At 32.9% G+C, this 23,947-nt stretch overlaps 1 protein-coding gene across 1 annotated transcript; it reads left to right on the forward strand.

The window, feature by feature from the left end:
• The first annotated feature begins 2,458 nt into the window (after positions 1 to 2,458).
• On the forward strand, positions 2,459 to 4,850 carry LOC134696868 (uncharacterized). Its single transcript, XM_063558825.1, has 2 exons — positions 2,459 to 2,602; positions 2,930 to 4,850. The coding sequence occupies exons 1-2, from the start codon at positions 2,581 to 2,583 to the stop codon at positions 4,771 to 4,773; spliced, it is 1,866 nt and encodes a 621-aa protein (XP_063414895.1). The 5' UTR covers positions 2,459 to 2,580; the 3' UTR covers positions 4,774 to 4,850.
• Positions 4,851 to 23,947: the final 19,097 nt, after the last annotated feature.

Below are 23,947 nucleotides of genomic sequence, written 5' to 3' on the forward strand. Positions count from 1 at the left end.
AAATCATCCCTAACATGATACAGTGGTGTGTAGCACAAACTAAATCATTCCTAACATGGTACAGTGGGATGTAGCACAAACTAAATCATTCCTAACAAGGTACAGTAGGATGTAGCACAAACTAAAGCATTCTAACAATGTACAGTGGAATGTAGCACAAACTAAATCATTCCTAACATATTACAGTGGGATGTAGTACAAACTAAATCATCCCTAACATGGTACAGTAGTGTGTAGCACAAACTAAATCATTCCGAACATTGTACAGTGGTGTATAGCACACACTAAATCATTCCTAACAACGTACAGTGGGATGTAGCACAAACTAAATCATTCCTAACAAGGTACAGTGGGATGTAGCACAAACTAAATCATTCCTAACATGGTACAGTGGGATGTAGCACAAACTAAATCATTCTTAACATGGTACAGTGGGATGTAGCACAAACTAAATCATCCCTAACATGGTACAGTGGGATGTATCACAAAAAAATCATCCCTATCATGGTACATTAGTGTGTAGCACAACGTTGGTACAAGCTATAACAATCGGTTTAGAATGTTTTAAATCTTCATTTTGGCACAGAAAAAAAACCATGCTTAATTTCATTTTGTTTTTTTATTTCTTATATTTTAATCTATTCCACATATGCATGTAAATATAATGGGGAGTTCAGAGGCGGATTAAGGGGGGCAGGGGGGTTGCTTATATAGGGAATCACTGAAGCGTGACTGGAGTGGCCCCCTCTTAGGTCAGTCAGTAAGCCCCAATTTATGAAAAATCTTGGATCCGCCACTGGAGTTGTACAGTGACCACAATATGACTATGTTGATCTTAAGTATTCCAGTCCCCTGTCAACTGATTATGTTTTTTTAGCTTGATACATGTATGTTTATTTGGGCAAATCTCTATTGTTTGATTGCTACCTGATACACGTATACATCCATATACAATGTACCTATGTTCTCCCTTCTAATTCAAACTAAGACCAACGTAAACTATCTATACACGAAATAAAGTAAGAACCGATTGATATACAATGTCTTTTGTTCTACATTATATATTTTTAATATGTTTGTATTCTTTACAATAGTTACTTTACACTGTATTGTTTTGCTTTAGAATTGAAATTATTTTTGAAGAGCTTTGGTTGTCGCTTTGTGTGTCCGTGCTTTCATACATGTCTGTTCGGTGTGAGCAAAAACTCCGTGTTGAATGCCGTACCTTGTCCTATAATGGTTTACTTTTATAATTTGTCACTGGGATGGAAATTTGTCTCACTGGCACTCATACCACATCGTCCTATATCTATGTAATAACATACCCAGTTATTAAATGTTACTAGAACTCAGAAGAATACGGCCCGAAAAAAGGACGATATGATACTAGTGTTAATACTATTTCACTTTACCCTTTTTCGTTCTGAACAATACAGTAGCAATAGAGGCATGTTTGTAGCTTAATTGGCTTAAACGAACATACTGACAGCTTCCGTAGGGTTTACAAATAATTCCAAATATTTATTTAATGACATAAACCACATATAAGACCGAACCACGTTAAAAATAAATGAGCCTTTTAAATTTATTCATATTTGTAGACTTTGGCGATCTTTCCGCATTTCAGCTGTTAAAACAGATTCCGAAATGAGAGTAATCATTAACAAGACATTAAAACTTGTCAAATGCTAGGAATCAGCTTGTATACATGCTTCATTTTGAGGCGAGAAATTTTTAAGAGTGGCGTTAAAGGCTCACAATCAATCAACCAATCGAGTATTGGTGTTTTCTATGTTTTTCTTTCAGATTTTGTTAGTATAACAGAACCGATTGTATTGTTTTTAAAATGGGACTTATTTTCGCAAATCACAATGAAGGTGTATAGGAAACCTATACCAACAATAAATTAAATCTACAATGAATATCATCGGGACAATCGAAACGAAAATAAAAGCTTATCAATTAATGTGCTCCTCGCGTTCACTAGTGACTGTATCGCTGTTTTCTTCTATTGACCGATATAACGGCGGTCTTTATATAAAGAAGTCAATATCTACTGTGCTGTTTGTAAACACAACGCTATCTCAATAGCCAATAAATAATATTACAGTTGTTATCTAAATCTTTTCAAAAATCCCATTTCTGTTTTGGATTATATTTCGGTCAATAGCTAGTGTTTATTTACATTCAACCGAATATAAATAAAAGAAATTTTCCAAATGAATACATAGCACATTGGAGCAGGATAATGTAACGTTCACACGAGAATTTCTTGTATAACAATTAAAGGTAGGGCGTTAACAAAAGGGAATTTTGTAAAACAGACATAGTATAAATATAGCTATGTTTCTCGGTGCACTTTTTAAACAAAACGATCGGAGATCTAATTCATTAAATACATGAAAACAACAGATATCTTGATCTGTCTGAATAACCATTGAAATTAAGGACAAAAAATAACACAAAATCAATGGAAATATTTAAACGTTACTGCAATTGTGGATACGGAACATTAAGTTGCACTGTAGAGCCAATTAAATATTTTAACATAAGTAAGGTTTAAAAAGTAATACTTTCAAAATGGCAGGCAACACCATGGCAGGTATGCAGAATTTAATTTTAATATAACTGTTTTTGGAAATACACATTTTTATTCAAACTTTATACAGTAAATTAAAATATGTTAATAGTAATCAATATTTATAAATTTCATAAATAAAGGTAAAGAAATTGCATACTCATTTTCGCCTGTTTTAAAATCTCAAATCAGTAATTTCTGTGTCTCAGTATTTTGACATGTCTTGGATGTTTGACGTTCAATGAAGGGACACTATAGGTCACCATAAACCCTATAACAATGAGCCAAACAATTTGCCTATGTTACTTGTCTTCTTGGTATACTAACCCAAAACATATATTTTCATTGTAGCGACGAGAATGGCTACGACTTTCCCTTGTAATAACTGTGCCGGACAGGGAAAGAATAAAATAGCTGTCGGCTGGTGTGACAAGTGTATGAAGTTCCTGTGTACTCCTTGTAAAAAGCGGCATCAGAAATTAAAATTTTCCTCAAATCATAGCTTCATGCCAGTTGAAGATTACCACATCTTTTCTCTCAGAAAGGAGCGCCCAATAATGTTTTGCCGAACACATCCTTCCAAAGTTATATCGATGTATTGTCGGTTTCACAATCATACTATCTGTGATCTATGCAAAAAAGACATAACTCATTTCAACTGTAAGACACTCGACATAAACTCAGACGGAACAGGTGCCCGGAACTCGTTTGCTATAAATGATCTCAATCAGAGGCTGAGAGAGTCTAGTCTTACATTCGGTAAAATTCTTAAAAATAGAAATAAGAATTTGAAGGCGCTAGATAGACAGAAAGAAACAATTGTTAATCAAGTACAATCATTTCGTGAGAATATGAGGAAAGCCATAGAAATATTGATCAAGAAGCTCTTGGAAGATGTTGATATAGACATGACTGACTACAAGACAAGACTTCAAACTCAAATCGACGATCTTAAAGAAAAGAGAAAAGCAATTGCTTCACATCTTGAAATGATTGAGGAATTACAGCTGGTCGGTTCGAATGCAGAAACAGTAAACTTCATTCAAGACTGTGCCCATATACAAACCCGACATGAGAGATATCTGCTTAGCCTACCCGAAAGTGTTAAAGATTTGAAACTCGACTTGTCCATTAAAGAAAGCTTCCAGAAACTCCTCAATGCTGAAAAGCTTGGTGGAATTCGATTGACAGAAACGGAGGTTGAAATAGATGTCCCAAAGAATACGGATCGAACTCAAATTCCGTATTCGGCTCATCAGTTAGGCTTTGATCCGCATTTATGTAGCCCTGTTCATGTTGATATAGATATCCTAACTGTGAGAGAAAACGAGTATAATAATTATAGAAATAGAACATTGTCACCGATAACACCAAAACAGACGATCAAGAATCGCCTGGAGAACACCGTCAGTTTCGAGCGGAAAGCTTTAGTTCCAACGTTTTACCTGTCTTCAGATTTTGTTGTACCAACTGAAGAGAAGAATGACGTGATGATAACAGGGGTACTCATTCTAGATGACGGTAACCTCCTTCTGGCAGACGGCAAGAATAAACGTCTACTCAATTGTACAGAAGAAGGTTCCGTCTTAGATGTATATCCCCTAAAAGATGAACCGTTTGACTTTACTTTGGTTGATTCTAATAGGGTTTTTGTCACACTGCCTTTTAAAAAATATTTTCAAGTTGTCTATCCGAAAGAAAAAGAAAAGCGAAAAATAGTAGAACTAACGTATGGGTGTTTTGGAATAACTAAAATGAACAAGCTTTTAGTAGTGGCGTGTAAAACGGAAGGGTTATTAGTAATAGATCATCGTGGTCAAATATTAAATACAATTATTACACCAGTTAGTTACCGTAACTATGTTCATTCAGCTGGGAATAAAATCTATTTTACCAATGACGATGACAGTTCCTTCATTTGCTTCGATAGTTCTGGAGATATTATTTACAAGTTTAAGTATAACGGATCTATATTTAAAGGGATCACGTCTTTACCAGAGGGGAAAGTTCTAGTGATCAATTACGGGTCATCGCCTCATGTTTTGGAAATTTCGACCGATGGAAGCAAGTTTTTGATCGATGAACCAGCTTTTGAATGTTTATCTCTACCGTATGCGATCAATTACAATAGAACATTAAGAAAACTTATTATATCGAGCGAATGTGGGAAAAGGATATTTGTTTATAGACAGTAATATGTGTACTTCCCCTTTTTCTTGATTGTAACTTATTGATCTTTGAAATGCATTTTGATTTGATTTTAGGAAATAAAAAAGAGGTCTAAACAAATTTATTTTCTAAATACGAATAAATTTCAATAAAAAATTACTAAATATTATATATAACACTAACGCGGATACATTTTTGTCTCCATTTTTTCTTTAGAAAAATTTAAATCACTACTGTTAAAAGCATACATGTTTGTAAGTAGAATAGCTGGAAACAAGGACGAAACAAGGCACGGAGCTCTGACGCCTGTATTAGACGCAAATACCTTGAAAGCACTTCTCAGCATATATTCTTTACCTAATTAGAACGTACATGATTTGCAAACGGAACTTAGTAAGAACTAAGAAAAAATTGTACTGTTTTCAATTCGTTACATTATTATACTTTTTGGAGATATTGAGAGAACCATTATACAATTTTATAAATAATCATGAACACGGATTAACAGTTTCAAATTTGTCCTTAATATGTTTCCTACCTGTCATAGGTAAACATAATGTTATCCACTTTAATATTGAACTGAAACACATCGGCTTAATAGATGATAGCAAATATTGAATAGTCTCTAAGAGATCTTGAATAGCCGCCATGTGCGAGATTTGCTCGCTGTGTTGAAGACCCATTGTTGGCATTGTGCTAGTTTCTGCACTTTAGCCAGTCAGGTTGTTGTTTCTGTGAAGCATTTCTCCTTTATATTCTTAATGTTGTCTGTTATATGTATTGCAACAAACTCGAGACGATTTAAAGCTTAACATGTTTTAGACATTTTTCCCTTTTGAAAACTGTATATTGACTTCTTAATGTTGAAAGTTATGGTTATTTGTGTTGGTGTGTTGCTGTCTCATTGACTTTTACTTAAGATGCTCGTCGTCTCCTATATTTAATTCTACAATTAACTCTGCATCTTGTATTGGGTATCATATTTCGGTGTGGATCTTATACAGCAGTTTTAAAGTTTCTTTACTTCAATTTGTATTTATTCATTTATTTCAAAATTCGAAACAGGTGTACCTATACATGAACCATACTGCTAAGCAAATGTTGTCTAGGTAGATGCTATTCGTAAGGTACTTTTATTTTAAGAACTAAAATTGCAGGTCAGAAACAAAATTCATGTGTATTTTAACATAAGTTGGTTCTCTGTGTTTACATGTACAGACCTTCTAAAATTCAAACTGACCATTATTCCGTGCGTTCATCGTGTATCGTGCGTGTTGCGTGCGTGCATCGTGCGTGTATCGTGCGTGTACCAATCGTGCGTTCATCATTCATCGTTCCGTGTATTTTCCGTGTAACGTGCGTGCATCGTGTATTCTTAATCGTGTATCGTGCGTGTATCGTGCGCTCATCAATCATTCATTCTTAACCGTGTATCGTGCGTTCATCACTCATTCATTCTTAACCGTGTATCGTGCGTTCGTCAATCGTGTATAATTATGTATATCAAATAATGTGCATTTGTCAAACGTTCATCTCTAATTGTGTAACGTTCATACATAGCGGTTTTTATATGATAGTCGGTTATAGAGCTCACCAAAGCTTATATTTTTTCTCACGGTTAAAATATATATATTTGTCCCGACTTTAAATAAATTACAGTCATACTTACTTTCTTGTGAACACTTAATTAACATGTTCATACAGATTCATGACTTCTTGTGTAAATATTTTATCATCTGTAAATATTTCGAGGTTATTCAGTGAATCTTGTCTGAGACTACACATTTTGATATAATGATACATTTTGTACGTACAAACAATAACATGAAATTGACATTAAATTTTCTACGACAAAAGAGTTAAAATTGTAATTTCTATTACACTGAGCGAAATGGACTTAAAAATATACTGTTGGCCAACTGTTATTTGTTAAAAATATTCTGTCAATTTTAAAAACAAAAGTGCTTTTGCAAAATTTAGACGTGGGGTAGCTCCACTAAAAAAATGAAACTGGAAAGTATGAAAGAAAAGAAGTCCACGAGATGACATGTGTTGTAGCTCTACTATTGAAGATGAACTTCATTTCATTCTAAAATACCCATTATATGTAGTTTTAAGACAAATATCATACATTTTAATGAACATTTTAACCTATCATTATCAGATGGCGAAAGTTTTATGTTTTTATTTTATAACGGCAATGTTGCTGGTTTAGTCGCCAAAACACCAACAATATTTTATTTTAAAGAAACTATACAAATCCTTGGTTGAACTATGCTAGATTTTAATTCTTCGCTTATTTGGCCAATTCGTATGCTACTAAGATATTTTCAAATATTTAAGTTTTGATAAATACCGTTATAAATATTTTGTCTTAGTTTCTGATGATCACATGCACGTTATGTTATTCCATTGAGAAAATACATTATACAAGATTGTCGGATAAATGTGTATTGCGGATTAAAATGTTAAATGTCAAACTTGAATTCACAAATTAAACTGAGGTGAATTAACACGAATATATATCCTCTTCAATATTGGTAGAAATCTCTGTTCTGAATTTCATTTAAACTAAGCTAAATATGTTTTGTGGAAAATTGAATAAAAATAAACATTATATATATATGAAGGCATTATTTAATTTTTAATTAAACAAATATAAGATCAGGCAAATATATCATGTATCATCATATTCCTTAAGATGGATTTTAAATTGAGAAATTTTTAAAACTTGAAATTGAATTTACAAGTTAAGATATAATCTTGTTTTTTTTGTGTTTTTTTTTATAGAATAGTTAAAAATATGGTATTAACAAAACAAGTCTTTATTTGAATGGAATAAACATGGAACACTTTCACAGATTTATTTTTCATTGTGTTCATGGTTGCTTATCAATGACACCGTTTTTAATGTATGTCTAAAAGATTGTTATCCGAAAAAATAATTCACAATAGTGGTTGGTCCGCTCCGTAAAACCAGAGACATATAATATAATGTATTATATGTCTCTGGTTAAACATTCAGTATGCCTTCGGAATATACAAATATTAAGGTATTGTCAAGAATTTCAATAACGGCCGGGAAACAGACTACATGTAGTTGTTAACCTTCTATGATTATTAAAGAATGATGGATGTTTTTTTTCCCCCAGTACGTCTAAACACTGCTAAGGAGCCCTTATTGCACTAAGGCATTGACTATGCTACTAAGGTCTAGAAGGAGTGCTGTTATATGTATTATTTTGATATATCATGTTAGAAAATGATATTTAATGCATAAATTTCAAATTTTACAGAAAAAATATTCGTAAATAAACGAACTATTCAACATTATTTAGACACGTGCCGGTTTTTCTTTGATATGCCGAAAATCAATGAACCGATTGACACGTGCCAAATAACATAGCAACTGATTAAACAACCACGATCTTTTTATTTTAAGTAATTTAAAACAATTGTATCGAAAAAATTTATGCTTCACATATTCATAATTAAATCTGTTGTTCTTTTTTAAAATGATAAAAAGGACAAATAGTTTTGCTGTTGTTTTATTTTTTTCCAAACAAAATGTTTTGACATATGAGCACGACTTTGATGTGTCCTAACTTATAAGTAAGAGTGTGGTCAGCTTGTTAAAATGTTTATATAAGATATGCGAAGACAAAAGGAATATAAATAATTATAAATGTTTTGATTTTATTTTAATTCCGACAAAGATGCGTGCATATACAAATGGTTTCAATAAAAACCGTAAATTCCGAAAACCATCATAAGAAACAACTACATGTATGTTAAGTTTCATGAAATGTATAAGCGGTTCTCAAGTTACAGAGCAACATATAGAAGCCCGGCGGACGGACATACGCCGTACATTTGTATACAATAATACATCCCGTCAAAATGTTGACGAGCGTATAAAAAAAAAGCGTAGTGACGCAACGTCAGATATTGCTACCATTTAGTGTAACATAAAAATGACGTTAAATTGGAAACGCGCTTTATCTAATTCTTCCTGCTTTCCTTTTTGGGTAAATGCAAATTATAACACACAAGTATAAATGCCGTGAGAATCAAATCCAATATAATTTTATAACTAACATAGGAAATTCAATTTTACAGCTAGTAATTGTGTGTTTTTTTAGGAATATTGCTGCATTATATATTCAACCCGAGTATGATTTTAAGCAGTGACATACAATAGCTTATACTTATGATACTGAAGTTTTCTTTCTTTTTGATCGTCTTATAGATATGTATTTTTGTAATGTGTGCATCATTTCGTTTTGTTGAAAGCAGGACATTTATATTTAGTGTAGGAAGGAACATGCAGTGCATGCCGTCCCTAGCTAATTACGCTTGTAGCGACGTCAAATTATGATAACGGACAAACTTGCAAGACGTTTTCATTCATCCGTATTTTTTATAGATAACCCTGTAATCTTAATGTTATTTGATGTACCAACTTCAACTTTAAAAGTACTTTTTTATTGGTATGGTTATCAAGGCCGAAAAATAATCTTCACGAAATCAAATCTCCGGTTTTTTTTTCCGTAAAAGTTTTGTAAAGGCCTGAAAGTTGAACTCGGACATTTCCGCAAGACATTGCAAATCTATTGTTTTGAATTTATTATGTAGCTAAATTTATTTTTCAATTCGAATTCCGGGAGCTAACACTTAGTACAAAATGATCGTGCTTACAATTCAATGAATTATCTGTCAAAATTTTATTTTTGAACTGAAATGTTTTATGTTTCCAAATTAAATTTCCGATGGGACATTTCCGTACATCATATTCTTTTGAAAATACGTATGCAAATTTTAAATGGAGACAGCCATGCTAACAAATATTGAAATATATCTCGTCATAGAATGTTCATGCAAAATTTTGGAAAGTTGCGTGCACATTTCGCGAATTGTTCGAGTTTTATGTTTTTAGTTTATTACATGGGACAACGCTAAGTAAACGTTTTTTCGGATAATCTTTGTCTTCCTAAGCCTATGAATATTATATTTTTATTCTTTCTCTATCATACTGTGAAAATTTAAGAATCAATCTTTATTTTCATGTATGATTTGAAATATTTATTTCAGTATTTCTATAAAAAATTTCGCGTCAAATATTTACTTAACGCTATTTTTCGCAGTAGTAGCAATATCTAACGTTGCGTTAGTGCGCCTGTATGTCAGAAGGAAATCTGATTTGTATGTTTTTTGTCGAGTCTTGACTTTAGTAAAAAAAAAAAAAGCGAGACTGAACGATCCTACATTCCGTCGGCTTCGGCGGCGGCGGCGGCGTCTACAAATATTCACTCTGTGGTTAAAGTTTTTGAAATTTTAATAACCGTTTCTTAAACTATTTTGGATTTCTACCAAACTTGGAAAGAAGCTTGTTTATGCTCATCAGATAGTATCAAGAAGTTTTTATAAAATATAAGATTCATAAACTGTTCTGGGTTTTTACCAAACTTGGTAATAAGTTTCTTTCAATGAAAAGATAGTATCAACAGGAATATTTTATTGATTTATTTCCTAATGTTTGTTGAGCCTTCGATTAACAGAAAGAATAGGCGAGAGACACTGGGTTCCGCGGAACCCTTACGAATTTTTTTAACAAATTTTCTGTTTAACATGTTGTATGCGATAATTTATGAAATAATGACTGTGGTATATTCATTTCTCACTGTTGAAGGCCGTGGGGTGATTTATGGTGAAAACTTCTGTGTCATTTCATTTCTTGCGATGAGTTGTCTCATCCCTACGTTTTCAAAATGGTGATTAACTGGAAACCACAGAGTATATCAGAATTTGTAAAAACGCTCCACGACAACAAGTCAAACTGACGACGGACGACGACGAAGTAATACCATTTTACGAACGCAAAATGTGTATGCAGTCTTTTAAAAACCGACATTAGATATATTGCTCTGTTGACAAATTTATTATTTACATGAAATATTTACAAAATACACTTCAGAAAATACTTCTTCGTTCTGATTTTTTTTTACAACTATTCATTTATTATATATATAGTATCCAACCTTAATCCATCAACGTTAACACAACAGATAGGAGGACCCCCGTGTAATCAGACCAGGCAGAAGCTAGCGAACAATAGCTAGCGAACAATAAGCCAGCGAACAATAAACGACAGAACCACCATACAAGCATTTATAGTCAACACAACCAGAAAGAGTTCCAATCGTCGGACGGGGAATATGAAGGCTTCCAAGAATGACCAAGTGACATGTCTGACTCTGAACAGTTAGTTAACGGACTATCGACATCGACCGCTTGTTCTTGATATTTTAAAACTGCATGCATATACGTATACGTTTATGATAGTGATGAGCTTTTGTGTCTGACGAAAACTAAATTCCTGCATGGTTATATCTCGCCATACGTTTATATTGGTTTGGTAGGTGATCACTCAAAATCGTTATTTAAAAATCCTGTTTGTAATATGTAGATTCACTTCAATACCGATCTGTGATTAACTTCGTTGAACCAAAGCAAGTTAAATATCGACCTGTATGTTATTCAAAATGGTTCTCTTTTTCTTCTTTTGGTATACAATAGTCCATCGACATCCCATGATAAGATACTGTTGTCATGCGAGGACTGAGTCTAGTCCATTTACAAAACTTTAACCCAAATTAAACAAAATGTATGTTTCTTTCTTATGTTCAATGTAAAAATGCCGGTATATAATTTTAAATTGCAACTATCTATAGTTCCGTAACGTTCTATCCAGGCGTATAAACGAATGGTTGACAAGTGCGTATATTTTTGTTAAATCAATATTTCTTGTATGTTTCAAACTGTTCTTCACTTTTGACAACGAGACGAGTACTTACATTTTCTCAAATTTACTCTTGGAAATTTTGTTATTTTATCAAATCTTTTTTTTTTTAAATTATTTAGATTTTTATAAATAATATTCTTTACACCAGAAATGTTATTTATAAACAAGCGTATGAGTTTTAGTAATTTTGACTAGTATATATCACTATCGGACACGCAAGACAGAGATGTATATTATAAACCCGACAGGAAATCGCTTTAATACCTGGACGTGTCACCTCACAATACCTTAGGAAGTAATACCTTTAGCCATGCAGGTCACGGGTAGTAAGGTCGTCATATCGAGGAGCGTTTATTACAGTGATTTTGTCATAGTTTGGATAAGTTTGACATGACGGTGTTAAGTCTTTTTGATGACAATCAATGCAAAAATGTAAACATTGGGATATTTTGTAAACGGAACTTCTGATCATTAATTCAAACTGGAAATTGCCTCTGTATAGAGTAAATATGTTAGTACATCACAAGTTGTATCATATGGTTAAGGATTTAACGCAACACAAAGCTTGCGTATGTCAAAATTTAAAACTTGCTAATTATTTTATCGTGCATAAAATAAGTTATTTTCTTACAGTCTGTCACATCACATATATATTCGTGATATAACACTGCGGTCAATTATTCTGAAAAATACCTACTTTTGCAATAAATTCAAAATTACTGAAATATCTGTGTCATGGTTTGGTTCATTCGTGTCATGGTTAAGTTCATGTTCGACATGGTTCAGTTATGTAATTTGTGTAGTGTATAATGAAGAGTTACTATCAAAATTAACAAAAATCGTTACATTTGAAACACAAAAGGACATAAGAACACACATACAATGTAGTTATATGTTTTAAGTAGATGCAATATGATTGCCAGTGACATAGCTATCCTCCTGAGATCAAATGACGTAGATGTTTGCAGCTATTTGTCATCAAGAGGCCTTCAACATTCAACAATGAGCAAAACCATATTTCTTAGAAAGATATAAAAGGCTGCGACAAAATTCAATGTATAGGAATTCCAATTAGAAAACCATCAGCCTAATTTCTGTCAAAAAAAAATAGCAAAATATTATACATAGTTACATACGATATTCGCGGAATTACAGACACTTAATTGGAGACGGAAAAAACAAAATATTGCAAGAAAATCAAGTAACAGAAACACTAAAAACACAAATAAAGTACTGATATTTAGTGGGACCTAGTTTCAAACAAATAACAAATGATAAAAAGTCATGATTCTAAGACAGCTTCTTTTAAATTTCAGAATGGTACTATTCTGCTGAGTATTATGAGCACCTTTGGATTATGCCTATCAATAAATAACGATATATATATTTGATACTGTAGTTTCATTGAATAGCTTTATATGAAACAATATTGAGAGGATCCTATTTTTCAATATTTGTTTCTTAATTTTTAAATCTTTTATTGCCGCAGTCATATCATAAACTTGAATCATAAAGAACTAATTAAACAATACTACATTTATTTATTGCAGCAGCCACGCAATGTTTGACCAACCTCGAAGATCTACTGTTAAACGTAAAAGTGCAATCGTGAACCCATATGATAGATTTGCACATGGTGCTCAAGGAATTCGCCAGTACCATAAAAGAGCATGTTATCATATCTAAAAATGTCATTATCTTGAACATGAGACAATATATCATTTAAACTTTATGAATGCTAGAAATGAATCAGTATCACCAACAGCTTCAAATGACTCGTCTAAAGGAGCAATAGATGCAATTGCCTCTGAAAAATTGTATGAGTCCAATTCAATGCATTTGTGTAAAATTTGTATATCATAAAAATGAGTAAATACATAATAAAAAAAAAACAATTATGAATTTAACTGCGTTGTTTTTATGCTTAACATATTTAGTTACAAAAATTGAAAAGAAGTTATAAACTACGAAATCATGAAAATATAAGTTTTCAACACAGACACCAAACAGGCATTCATAAGTGCTAACTATTGTGAAACGAAGGGTTTTTCACATTTAATTTCAAAAATATACTTACTGAATTCCGAAGTTACGACTCACCAAAAATGTTCAAAACCTAGTGACGCGACAAATTGTCCTATGTCATACCTTTCTGTTTTACGCTATACTGAGAATAGTTTGATGGTTTCATATCTCTGGTTGTCACTATCTAATTCATTTAACCTTTTATAGAAACAGGCAGATACAGAGTTAGGCCTATTTAATTTATCCTATTGTTGAAGAATTCATATGTTTGTGTTGTTGGTTTGCTGTCTCATTTATGTATTTCCTGCGTCATCTAACATTTGATATTACCTAGTAAATTGAAAATCAAATAAGCAAAAATGATAAAAGGCAAATATAGATAGCCTAAAAATATCATGGCATTGAATGTTCTAAGAAGTTCAAATGAAGTGTACTTGTGGTATATATCAACAAACTTACCATCTGTTTCATCTTCGTCCATCTTATAATGCGCTCTGTCCTATAACAAACGATGATTTCTTGTCTAGCCAGATCAAAATTAACAGTATAAATGTATATGTAGCAGACAATTTAACAGTAGATTACCTTAGCCGTATTTGGCACAACTTTTTGGAATTTTGGGTCCTCAATGCTCTTCAACTTTGTATTGGTTTGGCTTTTTAAATGTTTTGATCTGAGCGTCACTGATGAGTCTTATGTAGACGAAACGCGCGTCTGGCGTATTAAATTATAATCCTGGTACCTTTGATAACTATTTCTTTGATTTTCAATCCTTTTTTTCAATCACATTTAATAATATACCACCTCATACTTAAAATTAGAAAGCAGGAGTTTTTTTCAGATAGTATAGAAACTATAATACATAAAAAGTATTGTGATGATTTTGTATCTAAGGCTAGATTGTTTATATTGGTTACAGTTCAGTAGAAGCCATATTTTATATATGTATATATTAGTTTAATAAACATAGAAAAGAGTTAGAGGTTTCACGGGTAAACTTTGGGTCAGGTTCAATGTAAAGGGGTGTTCCTTAGGAAACTCAGATAGGAGTAATGAGACACTTTGGTAGAACACCCCTTCTTCAATATTGGTACGGCTACCATGGGGTATATAAGCAGGAGAGATTCCTAGCTCAGGGTCGATTGTCATATAGTCTTCAGAGACATAAGATCAAGACCACGGTACGTTGATATTCGAGATCGCTCGCTCGTATATATTTTAATATTATTACTAAGTGTAATAAAGAACAGGTCGGTGCCTGTTATAAATACGGACTTGTGCATTTACAAGCGGAACCGTATAGGACAAGTGTGAATCTGTGTGACCACCTTGTAAAGTACATAATTGTACAAGAGGAACAAAGACAAGTGTGTAAACTTGTAGGGTACATTATTGTACCAGGAGGACAAGTTCGTTCCTGACCCAGGACAAATTTGTTATAGTACAAATTTGTACTAGTGTATATATTTTGATTATAATATTTTATAGATAGTTTATTAAAGATTGCAAAGAGCAGTTGTACATATTTTGGTTCATTGACGTTAATATTTGAATAAAGATTATTTGTTATATGTTTTGTAAATAGAACAATTTTGGATCCAGTATCAAACTGGTAACGGACTCATTCTAGAAACAGACACGCTTACCCTGTGTACACGTTACAGTATAATATTTGAAATAATTTAATGATACTAAACACGATATAAAAAAAACTAGATGTGGGATAATTGCCAATGAGACAACTATCCACAAAAGACTAAAATGACACAAACATTAACAACTATAGGTCACCGTACAGCCATCAACAATGAGCAAAGCCCATACCGCATAGTCAGCTATAAAAAGCCCCGATAAGACAATGTAAAACAATTCAAACGAGAAAACTTACGTCCTTATTTATGAAAAAAAAATTAATGATGCATTTATACAATATTATATGAAAACGATGCATTTATACAATATTACAAAGATTTTTATTGATTCGTAATAATGATTGATAAACTTAAACATTATATCGGCTTAAATCCAAAATTGGAGTTTTAATCTTTCATATTTTAAATTCGAAAGTACTTTTTATTGTAATTTCACCTAGTATAGTTTTAAAACCAATAAGTTTTAAAACTGTTGTCCATGTCACGCGTAACTATTCGGTTTCGTAAATGGTTGAAGACTTATGATGGCCTCTTAATATCTTTTGGTTAGTTTTGAAGTTGGGTTACTGTATCATGGACCTATAACCTCACATCTTCTTCTATTCATCATAAACTGGTTCAAAATCTAAAATAAAAAAAAACAACAAATGTATAGTTTTCTAGAAAAGTAAATGAAAAACAAGAATTACTTTTTGACTGGCTGCCACTTTTGAGTAGAAGTCTTTAGCTATTTGACTAGTGATGCCGCTCATGATATCCCCGGCAGAGTCAAGCATGGACATATGGAGAAAAGATTATATGTGAAACAGAAGCAACGCTTTGTCTTTTTTTTTTATTGTAAAATTATATCGAAAGCTACATGTAGTTTAAAGAGCAGTAACTTTTAAATTTATATTGTAGAAAACTTACGAAAAGTACGCTTTGACGATTACAACCACTTAATTTAGTTAAACAGGCATTTTTTATTTCTCCGGCAGTTAATATATAGTGTAACTTCGTTCAATAACAGGCTCTATCAATCAAATTTTCAGTATTAAAGTGAAACACATATATATTTATTTCGATCTAAACCATGACAATCTTGACCAAAACCATGACGAATTTCTAGACTCTTAACCGAACCATGTCAATCGCTTAACCAAACCATAGCAATTCCGATATCTTGCTTATTCTGCGTTAATTTCGTGTAACAACAATTCCAATATAGATCGTTTGACCTCCAATACAGATTCAAGCATCTTATTTGCTTTTTATCTGCTCGTGTGACTAGAACTGAGGTAAAAGTTTGGGGAAGCAACATAAATTAACCATGTCAAACTTATCCAAACTATGACAAAATCACTGTACTAAACGCTCCTCGATATGACGACCTTACTACCCGTGCAGGTGATCAGACAAGGGAAGGTCCGAATTTTTAAAATAAGTTTATTACATATAAGAATTATGAACAAATTAGATTTTCGAAAACAAATTTCACGGAACACTTATTTATGATCATTTATGACTTTGAACTATGACCTTTTAACCAATTCCCATATAAACAGTTAAAAACGACATGCAAAACCTTGGTAACTTACAAAAAAAAAAATCCGTATCAAATTAGTAAGTCGGATAATACAACCGTACGATTGACAAGATATCCACTCGCAATAACGACTACATAAGGTTACTGTTTTGGTCTTTTGTGGTTCAAAGACATATCGTGGCCAAAAACGGAAAAAATGGTCAAAGATGGTCAAACTGGCGGCACGCAGAGAATTGATACTCTAATTTTAAAATCGATGGTGATCTCTTGTCTAGCAGAATAAAATTTAAAATCAATGAATTTGAGCATTTTTACAGAATGGACATAATATCAATTCATGAGTTTGATTTTTTTGCGGAGTTTCCCTTTAAGCAAATTGTTTCATCTCGAAAGAAATGCATCTTTTCCCGATATTTCACATGTTGACGTCGCGCAAAATAACATTTACGGCAGCAACTTTAAATGTGTCAAAAAGAACGAATTCTTCAATTATTAAGTAAGAAAATTTCTGTCAAAAATCATTACATAGGAAACTTTTATTAAGGTCATATGATATGTGATAAGACTGATAATAAAATACTATTTCAATGTCATGCAAAAAGTGTTTAAAAGAAAGAGTTTAATGTCTGCTTTTTTAGATTAATTCTGCGAATGGTTTTTGTCTGTAAAAACATCAAACAGAGAGATAAAGAAATCGCAACTAATTGAATAAAATGGAGGATTGAAATCGGTACGTCTAAACACCGCTCAGGACCTCCTGAGTGCACTCAGGACAAACAAAGTGCACTCAGGACATGAAATCTATGTTTTAGTGGGTGGTGAAGGTATGCATTTGATAGATAATTTAATTCGTCATCTCATAGTTTTGGTTTCGATAAAATCAATTTTTGTTTTTGTTACCAATTTTGTAAATTAAACAATAAGGTTATAAACAAAGAAACTGGTGACCACTCAATATTTGTTGGACCAATGTACCTTCACTGGGAAGGATCCTTCTTATCCTACCATACATTTCTGTCGCATGTCAAGACACGGCTATCCGAAACAGTTCAAAATATAGACATTCGTATAGGCAGCGATGACGAAGCTGGGTTAACTAAGGCCATTGACGATGTATTTCCAGGAATAAAGCGTCTTCTCTGCAGCAAACACATCAAGGATAATGTTACTGACCATTTGAAGAATAAGATACGCATAAATGACAAAGAGAGGTCGAAAGTAATGTCAGAAATATTTGGTCCTACAGGTTTAGTTAATGCAAGTGACATTTCCGACTACAATTATTTAGCAGATAATTTAAGCTCGAAATATTCTTCCTTTGCCAACTACTTCAACTCTAATCTCCGAGACCGTCTAGAAGAGTATGTCCGTCAGCCGAAAGTGCAGCTTAAAGACCGTTTATGGACAAACAACAATTGCGAGTCCATGAATCATGTATTTAAGAAAGCCGTTGAGTGGAAACCACAACCAATTCCAGACCTTGCAACCAAACTGATGGACATTGTACGTGTACAACTAATCGATTTGAAGCGTTCCCTGTATGGAATGGGAAATTATGAACTTTTCGGTCCGTACAGAAGACATTTCGTATCGTACCAATGTTGGTTTTCGAAAACACAAAAACAGCGAGAAAGACTATTTCGGAAACTGTTGATCGACACAAAAACCATCCAAACCACGACTAAGTCTTCATGCTCAGATTTTGAAGTGCCTAAACCCCAGAAGCTTGCTCGTAAGCCTAACCAAAGGAAAAGACCAAGGACAGCACGCACACAGACAAGATATTAGACTTCTTTTAAAATAGTAAATATTGTCATTGTAAATATTGTACATACAGTCATGTAATTGTCTTCTCTTTAACTATGTGTATTGTTTATTGAGAATAAAATTTGATATTAAGTAAACATTGTTTTTGTTTATTAAGTTGATATGGAGATCGAGAAAAAATAACAAAGAAAAACAAAAATAGAACTTGTTACAGATTTTTTTATTTTTTTTATTTATTCATAAACTTCAGAATACAAAAAAAATTAATTTAGCCGTCAAAATGAAAAATAAACTGAAAAAGAACATCGAATGGGTTATTTAATTTTTTTCCGTAAACAAACAATTCACTATTTTCACAGTGCAGAATTTAAATTTAACTACATTAAACAATCTCATCTATTTTAAACACAACATTGTACAAACAAAACAATTCACAAACATCAATAAAGATAATTCAATTAATTTTGTTGATTGGATAATTCACGGCTCAGTAGTTGTGTAATCAGTGACACGTGCCCTCATTATTTAAAAAAAAATAACATATCTATCTAAGTTCGATTTCAAATTCTACCAAAATTTAATTCTTATATAAGCAGCATGTAACGAACATATACATATATCCTGTGTGCAAATGCGATGACTATAAAGGGTCCTGAGTGCACTTTGTATGTCCTTAGTGCACTCAGGAGGTCCTGAGCGGTGTTTAGACGTACCCGATTGAAATGGAGAATGTGTCAAAGAGACAATAATCCGACCAAATATCAGAAAATGGTGCGTCTAAACACGGCTAAGGACTCCTAAGTGCACTAATGAGTTATAATATGGTACTAAGGACTAAAAGGGGTGCTGTACAATGCAAACACATTTCTAATCTAGATAGATATTGATATTTAATGCATATATTCAAATTTAATCCATAAAAGATCATAAACGATTATAGAACAATGCCGTGCCGGTTTTCTTTCATTTTTCCGAAAATCACTGAACTATTAGACACGTGTCAAATTTCATAACTGATAACACTTTATTACCTTAAAAAATGAAAAAAATAATTATTTGGATAAGAAAATTACCCTGACATTTAAATATATTTACCATAAAAATATGTTTTAAATTTTTAAAATATCATTTAATATGCATCGGTTTATGATTAAATGAAAATATATAGTAAATTGTTAAGCTGTTTTATTTCAGGAAGGAAAATAATGTTTGCATCGAGAAAAATAGCCCCTCTCTTATAAATGCTAAATGGGTGCTTAAATTTGGACACCGATCGAGAGGTTTGACTGCCATAAACAACAGATTACGAATAGCAAACAGTTGATCTACCAATTGATATGTATGAAAGACAACGACGGACACAAATTTATTGCACTGTAAAATTTCAACTACCATTAAGATCGATTTTTCAAATCTCCTTTTCAAATAAGACCTGCATTTTAAAAAAAGATGGGATATCTATTACCCTTTTGGTTTCAAATTGGAATTAAAAATTGCACTTTCCCAAAGAGTTTTAGGTAAAATTCAGAGAATCTTACCTCTTAGAAATTTGACTGAGTGTAAGGATGTTTGGAAATATGTATGAATTTTCTGACATACTTGAAATTGTATATAATAGATTAAAACAAATTCAGTATGTTTACTGTACAAACAAACAACAGACACCAATTGTGTCAGTTATATTGTTTAATTCATTTTTACTGAGAGAAAAATTTGATTAATTGATTATTCAGTGGTTGTTTAAACGTCCAGTGGCAAAAGTTTCATGCATATCAAGTTTTCTTAACTAGTTCTAATTGATTTGAACGAATCAAATTTTCTGACAAAATAATATATTTTGCTCTAAATTAACATATACGATTCTGATAACAATGGATAATATAAGGAACATTTGTAACTTACATAAAAAAAAAGAAATTTTGATTGTTTAATCAGTTGTTTTGTCAGTTCGCTCGTGTCAGTCGGATCAATGATTTTCGGCAATATCAAGGAAAAACCGACACGTTCTATATAATGTTCAACAACTAGTACTCATTTATTGGTGAAATTAACATAATATGTCCTGTTGATAAGTATATATGTACAGAAGTACAAAAATTTGCAGTGAATGTTAACATACAAGAATCAAATACTTTCTGCTATGCTTGTAGTGAATACGAAAACAGCTTACTAATTTTTTAGATATATACATATAAACCCATCAAAGTGAAAAATTATATAACATGAAAATAAAAATACATAGATCATTCATTTATTGCAATCAATTATATCAAACATTTAGTTGAAATAATTTCTAGAACCAGTCACTGTCTATAGATATAATGCGTCGGACATTGTATGCTTAAAAATAAGATTTAGATTTTTTCCTGTATGAAATAAAATTAGTTTAGGGTTTCGCGGAACACAATGTCTCGCCTTCGTTTGCCGTAAACTTGAACTCTCAGGCTGAACTTTAATCAAGACACTATGTTTTGATTGTTAGGAGCTTCAGTCTAAGTTCAGAAATATTAACGGTGCCTATAAAATAGCCGACTTCAATTTAGTTATTTAAATCTGAGCTGGCAAAATAACATATTATCTATTATGCTGGTATCGACAAAACAGCTACAAGTATTGCCTTTAATTACAATGCATATCAATTTTAAATACTATTCTAAATATAATAGCTTTGAGAATCGTGTAAAAAGCGTTCGTTGTTCATTCGTCAATGAATCATTCAAAGTGCGTGTATCGTGTCTTTATCATTCATCGTGCATCGTGCGTGTATCGTGTATTTATCATTCATCGTGCATCGTGCGTGTATCGTGCGTTCATCATTCATCATTCATTTTGCGTTAATCCTTCGTGTAACGCTCATCGCTCATCGTGCGTGTATCGTGTATCGTGCGTGTACCGTGCGTGTATCGTGCATTCACCGTGCGTGTATCGTGCGTGCGTGTATCGTGCGTGCGTGTATCGTGCGTGTGGTCAGTTTGAATTTTAGAAGGTCTGTACTTATCATTCTGTCAACTTGTTTTGATTTTATGAACACGGAATCCTAAAATATGAATACCCAGGTGATTTGTATCCCCTCACGACACTTACCAAAGAAGAAATCCTGGATAATCATAGGTCTGTTCTTTGTTCCTTTGGTATTTCAACCAAAGATGAAGAACTGGATCTTCCATCACTGTATTGGATACCTAAACTACATAAGTGTCCTTACAAACAACGGTATATTGCTGGGTCTTCCAAGTGCTCCACGAAACCCCTTTCTAAATTATTAACATCCATTTTATCAGCAATCAAAGACGGGCTTCAAAGTTATTGTGAAACTGCCTATTCTAGAGGTGGCGTGAATCAGATGTGGATACTTAAAAATTCCAAAGATCTTTTAGAGTACATACAATCTAACTCTCTTTCATCTTGTAACAGTATTAAAACATTTGACTTTTCTACTCTTTACACAAGTATTCCACATTCCAAACTAAAAGACAAATTAAAAGAGTTGGTATTACTTTGCTTCATAAAAAAGAATGGCCAACGTACATTGTAGATACAAGTATCTTGTCTTAGGGAGGGATAAATCATACTTTGTAAAGAACCATTCTGATTCAAACAAAAAATTCTCTGAAATGATATTATCAAGATGCTTGATTTCTTGATTGACAACATATTTGTTACGTTCGGAGGACGTGTTTTTCAACAGACTGTCGGCATCCCAATGGGAACAAACTGTGCCCCTCTACTTGCTGACTTATTTCTTTATTATTATGAGGCTGACTTCATGCAGGAACTTCTTAGGAAGAAAGATAAGAAGTTAGCAATATCCTTTAACTCTACTTTCCGCTATATAGATGACGTTCTTTCACTAAACAATTCAAAATTTGGTGACTATGTGGATCGCATCTATCCCATCGAATTGGAGATAAAGGATACTACAGATACAGTTAAGTCGGCTTCATATCTTGACTTACATCTAGAAATTGACAATGAGGGTCGGTTGAAGACAAAACTTTACGACAAAAGAGATGATTTCAGCTTTCCTATTGTGAACTTTCCATTTCTAAGTAGCAACATTCCAGCAGCACCTGCATACGGGGTATATATCTCCCAATTGATACGATATTCCCGTGCTTGCATTTCCTATCATGATTTTCTTGATAGAGGGTTACTGCTCACAAGGAAGCTATTAAACCAAGAGTTCCAAATGGTGAAGTTGAAATCATCCCTTCGTAAATTTTACGGACGCCATCACGAGTTGGTTGACCGTTATGGAATAACCGTTTCACAAATAATATCGGATATGTTCCTTACGTCGTAACTACAATCCCCTTCCCTTTCATGAATTTGACCTACCGAATTAGACTAATTGCCGGATTTGTAATCACATAAGCAACACGACGGGTGCCGCATGTGGAGCAGGATCTGCTTACCCTTCCGGAGCACCTGAGATCACCCCTAGTTTTTGGTGGGGTTCGTGTTGTTTATTCTTTAGTTTTCTATGTTGTGTCATGTGTACTATTGTTTTTCTGTTTGTCTTTTTCATTTTTAGCCATGGCGTTGTCAGTTTGTTTTAGATTTACGAGTTTGACTGTCCCTTTGGTGTCTTTCGTCCCTCTTGTATAGGTAGCATGTGAGAGTTCTTACACATTTTTGGTAAAACTCACGAAAATTGATGTATGTTATATTGTCGTATTTCAAACTGGCATGTCGGTCTATTTAAATGAAAAAGAAGATATGGTATGATAGCCAATGAGACAACTCTTCACAAGAGAACAAATGGCAAAGAAATTAAAAACTATAGTCACCATACGGTATTCAACATGAACAAAGCCCATACCGCATAGTCAGCTACAATGTATAATTGGTCCCGAAATGACAAATGTAAAATAATTAAAACTAAAAAACTAGCGGCCTAATTAATTTACAAAATAATGAACAAAAACAAATATGTTAAAAAACGACAACCACTGAATTACAAACTCTTGACTTGGGATAGGCAAATACAGAACTTTGTTGGGTTGCACATGTTAGTGGGTCTCCAACTCTCCCCTTAACTTGGACAGTGGTGCAACAAAACAATACGATACATGTACAATCAATAAACAAACAAAGCCTATGATCAACAGCAACAAACATCAACCATTCAATTACAGGCTTCGATTTGAGACATTCACATATAGAATGTGGCGTGGTTAAACATGATTGTTATCGGGCTCCCAACCTTCTCCTAGTCTGGAGTTTAATTTTATGGCATAAATGATTGTTGAACAGCAAAAAAATATAAGCAAAATAATTGATTTGAGTACAAAACTCTCAACCGGAAGATTGACTGTGATTAAGAAATTTCGCTTTTTTCATTTGAACTTTCACAGGGAGTAGGCGCTCGTTTAATTACATTTGTTGGAAGTATAAATCGAAGTATCCGATGCCCATTGATGAGAAAA

Source organism: Mytilus trossulus, chromosome 14, assembly GCF_036588685.1.
Source record: "Mytilus trossulus isolate FHL-02 chromosome 14, PNRI_Mtr1.1.1.hap1, whole genome shotgun sequence".
In the NCBI taxonomy this organism is placed as follows: Eukaryota; Metazoa; Mollusca; class Bivalvia; order Mytilida; family Mytilidae; genus Mytilus; species Mytilus trossulus.